This window comes from Cucumis sativus, chromosome 1 (genome assembly GCF_000004075.3).
Source record: "Cucumis sativus cultivar 9930 chromosome 1, Cucumber_9930_V3, whole genome shotgun sequence".
NCBI classification, from domain to species: domain Eukaryota; kingdom Viridiplantae; phylum Streptophyta; class Magnoliopsida; order Cucurbitales; family Cucurbitaceae; genus Cucumis; species Cucumis sativus.
The window spans coordinates 10,392,584-10,401,948 of NC_026655.2; the positions used below are offsets into that span (position 1 = coordinate 10,392,584).

General features: G+C 28.9%; 1 protein-coding gene across 1 annotated transcript; it reads right to left on the reverse strand.

The window, feature by feature from the left end:
• Positions 1-546: 546 nt before the first annotated feature.
• LOC101204604 (transcription factor TGA9) lies at positions 547-5,072 on the reverse strand. The gene is made up of 12 exons (XM_011656110.2): positions 4,856-5,072; positions 4,670-4,764; positions 4,250-4,329; positions 3,853-4,107; positions 3,416-3,460; positions 3,250-3,309; positions 3,041-3,118; positions 2,777-2,828; positions 2,246-2,517; positions 1,917-2,138; positions 828-970; positions 547-741 (listed from the first exon to the last, which is right to left on the reverse strand). Exons 1-12 carry the CDS (start codon positions 4,927-4,929, stop codon positions 651-653), a joined length of 1,467 nt encoding a protein of 488 aa, XP_011654412.1. The 5' UTR covers positions 4,930-5,072; the 3' UTR covers positions 547-650.
• Positions 5,073-9,365: the final 4,293 nt, after the last annotated feature.

The window sequence follows — 9,365 nt, forward strand, 5'->3', positions numbered from 1 at the left end:
CAAATTACTTTGTCTACGCATAAATGATATTTTCCAACATTGTCTCTTTCAAGGTAAATATTATATCAATTCGAATTTTGGAAGTTTATGACTTATAATTGAAGCAAGAGAAATTTAGAAATATATTTTACGCCTTTTATATAATTACTCTATGTTTTAGATGGGTAACTATATTGAAAGTTTGAAGGTAAGAATATAGGAAAAAAATAGATATATTTTTAGTAATAATAAGGTGAAGATTGATCAAATCTTAAATGAGTTCTTGAAGCTGATCTTAGTTTGAAATCTTCCAAAGTGTAGGATTCTAATTATTTCAATACAAAAACCGAAGCAAAGATTTTAATTATATGATTATTCCACCAACTTTTGTATAGTTACTCCCTAAGGTCCACCTAGAAAGAGGCAATTAAAAAAATGGACATGTGTATGGAAAATGAAATGAGAACTTTAAAAAAGAGTACTACTTTTCCTTTTTGAGAACTAACCTTTTTCCCCACTGGATTGATCTACACTAAGAGGGTAAAATGGTAAAAAGGTAAGAAAGAGGAGAGAGAAAACGAAAGTTATATTTCTTCTAAATGATGATAAATATGATATATGATATAGCAATTAAACCCCAAATGGATTTTGTTTGGAAGGGAACATATATATCAAAAGTTTGGGAAATGGGTGTGGGAATTCTGAATCATTTGCAGCTCTGTTGTTGTTTGGCATGAACTTTCATCGTTCAAACAGCTGCTCCTGTTCAATATTAATTCAATATTCAACCCAAAGTTTTAAAATGTAGTATCAATAATCATAATGAAGCATCAAATTATTGAACCTACTCTCTTGGTCGTGACACCCACAAGGAACTAAGAGCTCGAAGCCTTCCATAATATTCTCCGATTACCACAAAACATCTAGCTGCCTGTCGTACTGTCAATATTCGATGTAATTGATGAAGTGTTTGTTGTCTCAACATATCAGCCTGTAATATACTCAAATGAGTTAGATGTATTTGTCAACAATCACATACTACTGCAATTTTCTTTGCACATACATACACACACTAAAAAAACGTATTGTTTACTTAATTATTTGCAGTATGAAGACTTCATATGATTATCTTCTTTGTTTTCTTTAAGATTTTAGTTGATAGGTCACCCTAAACATCCTTTTCTACACCCAACCAATTGATTGTGACTTTGCAAATTTTTAAAAACTCAGAAATGTTTCTTATCTATTATTTATGAACTCACACCATTTACTCAATGTTGCATTATTGAACATCAAAACAGGCTTACTTTTTTTTTCCCTTCCAATATATACTTTTCATATTTATTTCAAGTATTGATTTGAATATTGGAAATTGTAATGGATAACCATAGCACTGAAAAACATGCTCTACTTTGGATTTTTATTTGGAAAGTGTTTGTGGTGAACTTGATGCAAGATTTTTGAGTTAGTTATTTTAGGTTTAATTGTCATATTGTAGATTAAATTTCTATTTCATCATTCTTCTTTTAAAAAAATTTCTTTCCTTTTAATTAAAATCTATATATATATATTTTGTATTTTAATAGATTCCTAACCTACAGCATAATCTTAAATCTCATTTGATGACTATTGAGTTTTTTTTTTTTTTTAAATGATTTTTATTTATTGATTGAAAAGTTAAATGTATATGATAAAGATCAAGTTTCCAAGGTGTAAGAATTTAATTCTTATAAGGAAAAATCTATCTAGAATTAAGTGTCAACTTTTGTTAAGTAAGAATTTACTATTTATAGTTTATAAAAATGTATGAATTATCATTTTTTTAATTAAATTCTAAAAGAAAAATCATGATATAGACCAAGTCATTATTTGTTAGAATTAAGACACTAAAATTATTACAAATTTAAGATTGGAGAAAGAAAAGAAGTGAGAGTAACCTGGCGGATGAAGCCTTCAAGATTGGAGAGCTTGCCGGCGGCAAGAGCCATATGATTGATACCGTCCACGACCGCGGTGCCGGCGATAGTGATAATGAGAGAATGCTGCAACTGCTCAAGGCCTTGATAAAGAGCATCCTCTGTTTCTTGTGAAGATCTTTGCAAATTACATATTCCCAGTGCTTGTTGATCTGTTAATGTGTCTATTTGTGGAACTAGCATCTGTTTCGTTTCATTTTTGGTCGCACCAAAAAAGAAAAAGTCACAAACTTTTATCACAAAACTCACAAACGTAATATTAACTATTTCATTTCAACTTCTTTTTACACCTCTATGAGTTTGGATGGTCTAAACCCGCCGATCCACAGGAAACAACGCTCCGCTGGAGTCATCCACATTCCGGTGATCAAGTGAAACACGTCCGATTTTGCTGCCACGCCTTTCAGGTGAAATATTTCGTCGTAGTGAGAGATGTAACTGTCTACTATTGCCCGAAGATCGCCATCCGGGAGATGCCCCTGTAGTGCGGCCCGTAGCTCCGCCATCAAACGGTGGTCCTCGTCTAGCCACCGTGCATACTCCATGTCAAATATTGCAGCTCCTAACAATATATTACATTGTGATCAAAATGGTCTATTTTTTTTAACACTTTTGATATTTAACTATATGAAGTACTGAAGATTTTGAAGGAACCATTTTGCTACATTGTGTTGAATAATTAAAAGGTGCCAACTTTGTCTAGTTATAAATATATAAATCCCATATTCATCAGAAAATGGCCTTCCACCAAATTGTCTCCTTCTATAATTTAAGCCATTATTTCAATAAAGGCCAAAAAAGAAGAAGAAAAAGGTATATACCAGAGCTGATATTGCCACCCATTACGCCACCGCAAGCACCTAGAAACAATCCCTGTTCAACAAAATAATCATTCAAAAGTTAGTAAATATAATAACATACCGTTACTCTAGTTTCTTTTTTTTTTTATTTAAGAATAAACTTTTAGTGTTTTAAAACCAAGCTCTTCACAATTTTTTTTTTTTTGAAGTAATTCATTTTCAAAATTAAAACCGAAGTTAAACCGTAAACACTCTTGAAAAGCTTAGTGAATGAGTTACGTAAACCTGAGAACGAGCTCTATGGAGGTCTTGTTCGAGCTGAGAGAGTTTGATTCTACTAGACTCTAGCTGCTGAATATAAGCCTGTTCACATAAATGAAAAGAAAAAAAAGTTAAAAGCATACAGATTTTAAAGAAATTTCAAGTGCGTAACGTCAGTTGTTCAATGGGTTGATAAATTTTGAAAAGGAAAATAAATTGCTCAATGTTCATACCTTCTTCCTCAAACGGCTCTTTCTTGCAGCTTCTCTGTTTTGAGCCAATCGTCTCATTGTCTACAAAAGTTTTTTTTTTTCACTTAAATTTTCATAACTCAAGGAAGAAGAAGAAAAAGGGAAATTTTGAAACTTCAAATTACTTCATAAGACATAAAAATGGAACCTTGGCATCAAGCTGTCTCTCTGAAGTTGAACCACCTCCTTTTCTCTGTAAAAAAAATTGAAGAACAATGTTAAAATTCTACCCATTTTTGGCAAACCAAAGCATGATTATATTAGAGAGAAAAAAAAAAAGATTGCTGACAGATTTTTTAGGGGAAATAGAATTATGATTATGATATTGTTCTTGAGAAGAGAAGCAAAACACATTGTTTTCTTCCATAGTTTGTATGTGTTGAAAAATGAGAAAAGTTTGGTCATTTTATCATGCCAAAGCAATGGCAATAAAGATTCTCTCTCTCTCTCTCTCTGTTTTCATATCAAATAATCGTCAGAAAATCTGTCAGAAGTCAGAAAAAACTCTGCCCCTCAATTCAATTTCTTGATTTCATAGGGATCAGAGAAGAAAAATTAAAAAGAAAAGAAAAGAAGAAGAAGAACCTTTTCTTTGGGTGGAGATTGATTTTGTTGTGATGATGGTTCTGTTCTCAAAGCATCATCTTCAAATTCTGATTGAAGATGTTGAAGATGAAGAAGATGATGATGATGATTTTGATCAAATAATCCTTGATTTGAAGAACACGTTCTTCTACTTATTGGTGATTCAGATTCCATTTCTAATTCTATTTTGCTTGTGAGAGTATTGTTTATATTAGCTGAGCCTGAATCTGTGCTCTCTGACTTTGAACCTCCTCCCTAAATTCAAATTCATCATACAAAAATAAAAAAGAGAACAGACAACAACATAATGAGTTAATTTTTTTCTTAATTTCATGAAATGGGTATAATTTATAAGAAAAAAAATAGTTCGTCTAATGGGGAAATTATGAAGTGATACCAATGTTGGGGTTTGTTGAAACCTTATTGGCCAAGAAGGGAACATTTCAAGAGTAGCTGCAGGCCTTCCTGTAACAAAATCTGCAATCAAAATCAAGAAAATCAAAACCAAATAATAATTAATAAAGTTTTTTTTGTGTAGTTAAAAGAAAAGAAAAAGAAAAAGAAAAAGAATTTATTTGTGTATGAACCTAATCCAACTTTTGAGCAGTTATGGAGTTAGTAGAGAGATGAAACAGAATAGGGTCAGAATTTTTACTCTGTTTGTAGCCTCATGCAATTCAACTCTATACCCTCTTTTCAAATCATTTTCCCTTTAAAAATAGCAACTTTAATTCCCCTTCCTCTCTCTCTCTCTCATCAGTAAATTTTCAAAAAGAAAAAAAAGAGAAGAAGAAAAGAAGAAAATTTTGTTTTTTACTTGGAGATTTGGGTTCATCATTTCCAAGCTTAACCCCCTGCAGAACAATAGCTTCTTCCAGCTCTCCAAAATCAAAAGCTGAGCCTTCTGGATTTCTATAAAAAGAAAAATAAAATAAAAATTATTAACAAAAAAGAAGGAAAAAAAAAGTTGTTAATTTTGTTCATCTCATCATAGAGAGCCTACATGAAAGGAAGAGAAGGATTATGATGAATTATTCCATGGAAATTCGGTAAAGTTGCAGAGTGTTGATTGGCCATAGCCACAGAAGTGTAATAAGTTACACCATTTTTGAAGATTTTGAAGAAACAGAGGAGGAATATTTGTTATGAGTTTTTAAATTATGAGGCGAAGGGGGAAGAAGTAGAAGAGTTTACAACCCTTTTTATTTGTTTATATATATGCAAGGAGGAAGAAGAAAGTGGGTGGTGTCATTTTCTTGAGATATATATATACACACACACACACACATTATTTATATTTAAATTTTGAATGAATGAATTAATTATATTTGTGGGGTTTTGTGTATTATTAGGAAAAGAAATGAATTAATATTGGTGCAATTGGTTTTTTCTTTAATTTATTAATGTGCTTCTTGATGAAGAAACCTTATGAATGATTTTATTGTATACATATTTGTTAATTTATTTATAAATGTTTGTGTATGTTTTATCCACAACAAAGCAAAATTTGTTGTTGTGTTGAAAGTTGAAACTCATCCCAAGGCGACCCTATAATTTGTCCTCGCCGACTTGTTTCATCCTCTGTCCTACGCCTCTTTCTGCCCCTTTCATTCTAACCATTTTCCAAACACAAATACAACTTTTACCATAAATAAAAAAAACAAAAATTATCTTTAATTAAATATTTTTAAAAAAATTCATATTCTATCCCTATTTATAAACATCTATAAAATACAAAATTTTATTTGTATTTTATAAATATTTTGTTCATCTTACTCGTACAAAAATTGACTATTACTCTCTTAGAATAAATATATGTACAAGATCTATACAATAATTGTTTTTAGTAGAAGTGATGAAAGGTGAAAATTAGTAGTTACTATGCAATAACAAGAGATTATCGATGTATTATTATTAATTTAGGATTTCAATTAGACATACGTTTCTTCTCAATTTTACCTTATTCTTTTTAACTCTCGAAATTGTGTGATTTGTGTTTACGTATGTATTAGATATATAGACAAATCTAAATGCATATGACGAGTAAATTTGAGAGTTAGAATTGGTAAAAATTTTGGATGGAAAAGTGACAATGGAATATTGTGTATTTTTCATGTATATATGTTTAGATTTAATCATATAAGTCTATATAAACAAATTTTAAAGTATAACTTTAGTGGAAAATGTTATTTTGAAACAAATTTTAAAGATTCAAAACCAACTTTGAAATTTCAATTTAAATTGAAATGAAATTTTGATATCAACCCTTTTTTAGTTATTTAACCGCTAAATTTATAAAGTTATACTATTTTAGTCCCCATTTTGTTTTAATTTGACCTTTTAATTAGCTTCAAAGATTTTCAATTTATTTTCAAAATTATCCATGTGAGTCGTAACTTTTTATATATATATATAAACAGTTATTTAATACAATTGGATGCTTATGGATATTTTAAAACAATTTTGACTAACATTTAATGAAAAGAGTAGCTATATATATAATCATGTAATAGTAAAGACTTTTACATAGTCTTAAAAGAAAATAAATAATAATAATAAAAGACTTTACCTAGTTCTATGCGTCAATGAGAGAATGAATAAAAATGTTGAAATACATCTTAGCATAAACCCTAATGTCCAATTTCCAAATTTAAATTTCACAAAAATGTATTTTTAATTAAAACAATATCTAAAAAGAATGATCACAATTCAACGAAAACAAGTTTCTTGCGATTATAAACTTTTCAAAATCTATCCAGTGAGAAAGGCTTAGTTCTCTAATAATTCAAAATTAAAAAGCAAGAATCGATAATGAGAGAAAATAGGGTTTATTTGATATATACAAGATAAATATTTGAATTTTCTAAAAACAAACTATCACCATATGCATATATATACCCAAAAAAAATTTTGTGGTAAATGCTATATATAATTACACTTTCTAAGTATATTATTAAATATTTGATACATAACTGTCATGAGAGATGTGACTGAGGAATGTAGATTCAAAAATATGTGAAATGGAGAAAGAAACGTTAATTTGGAAATAAATGTATAAAAAGAAAAGAATTAAATATCAACAAAAATGTTGAAATAATGGTGAAAATTTGAAAGTGATTAAAGCCTGTGAACAAAATAATTAAAAACTTTATGGCTTTTGTAAATATGTCAAAGAAAAAAAGATCATTACATAAAATAACTAAAATTTATTTTCAGCGTTAGTTTTTTTTTTTTATAAGTTGAACTCATGAACTAATTGAACTTAAAAAACTTCACCGATATGAACATCCAACCTAATTCAAAGGAATAAAACAATGTAAATTAGAGATGGAGTATTTTTTTTCTTTTTGTATTGAAGACCAAAATAGTAATTTAATAAATAAAATAATAGGAAATAGGAAGAAAACAAAAAAAAAGGAAAAAGAATTTGGGGGTTAGAGTTGGAGGAAGGCAGAGGAAGGCAGAGGAAGGCACTAGAATAGATATCACTGACTCCAACTCCACTCAACACTCTCTCTCATCTAACCGCCTCAGCTGTTTTATTGGATGATTTTGGGGGTCTAAAATTAATACTAAAGTAGAAGAATTTTTGTATAAAAGGGATAAATACAATAATAATAAACTATGTTTCAACAAAATTAGTAAAGGATGTGAAATGAAAAAAGAAAAGAAAAGGGGGGGGAGGGGGAAATGAGAAATGAGATAAGGCATTTGTTTGGGTTGGCTTTAATTAAGAAATGGGTCATTTGAATGTGGAACATAAAAGCAAAAACCCCCAATCATAGGGTTTTCTTTCTCATCTTTATACCTCTATTCCCATATCCTTTCCCCTTGGAAATACATGTTCTTTTGTCTAAAATTTATCCCAAACAAAAACAAAATGAAAAATAAATAACCAAAAGTGTTCTCCCTCAATGTCACTTCCCTCCCTCATTTCGATATACCTCATGTTTTCCGTATCCTCTTAGTTTTTTCTGAATTTGATTGATTCATTGTACCCCTTCTCTATTCTTATAATGTGAATCACTGTTAAAGAAGTGAGAGTAGGATCTTGATCTCGAAATTGTCTCCATCTTTCACTATTTCCTCTGTTATCTAAAAAAAACTTACAAAGATTTTGTTATGGTATCTGAGGACATAGGTTCAAAAGAGGAAGGAAGGAGCTGCCTTTTCCAGAAACAAATGGTGTTGGTTTTTAGGGCAAAGGTAGGGCCTATTATTATTATTATTGTTTTTTTTTATAAAAAAAAAATGAAATAGATAACAGAAAGTCATAGTTTCCATTGACAGCCTTTGGCTTGGTCTATTATGGATGGAAAGAGATGCAAAAAGAGAAAAGATTGTGAGAGGCCCTAAAACATTATATAAATTTAAAGCAAAAAGGTAGATCTGTTCTTTTTCTTTTCAATTTATTATTTTAGTAAAAAAAAAAATTCATTCAAAATCTAATTTGTTTTTGCAAAAAGAAATCAAAATTTAGAGTGAGAAAAGTAGTGGTGGAGAAGAAAAAAAAAAAACCCCACAAGCAAGAGTGGAGAAAAGTGGCAGTCAGAGAGAGACCTTCACTTAGTAAACAAAGCTTTTAGATGGGAACTGTCAAAATAGTAAACTTCATAAAATATTTATCCTTTGTGTGTTTTTTTTTAAATTTATTTCTAGAAAACCCATTTTTAATTGGTTGTTTTCACCAAATATCCAACTAAATTTACAAATAAGCAAAATGAGTGACAATATAAAAAATATTTTTAAAAAGTTAGTAAATATAACCAAATCTATAATATCTTTTTTTTTTTAATACATTTTATGTTTATTTGTTATATTTACAAATAACTTTTAGTTTATACAAAAAGAATAGTGATAAACTTTAGGATGCCTAGCAATCTATGTATATAAACAAAACATACAAAAGGTTTATTTTTATTGTTGAATTTATAAAATTTTGTTCCATAAAGGCTACACCCCAACTTTTAAATCATTCAGAAAGGTACCATTTCTGTCAAATAAAGATTATTGTTTCACCCTTTATTTAATATCAAAATTAAAGATATACTTAAAATTATTTACATAATTAATAAAGCTTATGCTTCAATTATGTCACCTCAATTTATGTTAATGTGATTGCGAAGAATGTCAATTTATTATACTTCCAACTTTAAATATTATCAATTGTCACCTCAATTTTATTTTATAATTTTTTATTTCAAACTTTTCCAACTAAAACAAAACCTTCCACGAGTAAAAGAAAAGATTTGTTTGTAAATATAGAAAAATAAATCAAAATATTTATAAATGACTAATGATAAGAATACATGTATAAACTCTGAAGAATGTCTATAATTTATAACATCATTTTCAAAGATAATACATACATACAAATGCATGGCCTATCAATATTCATCATTATTTATTACTCAATATTTTACCATATTTGAGAATAGTTTAAGTAGTTTTCGATATAGCAATATTTAAAAAAAGAATTACAAATATAACAAAACTATCACCAATAGATAGAA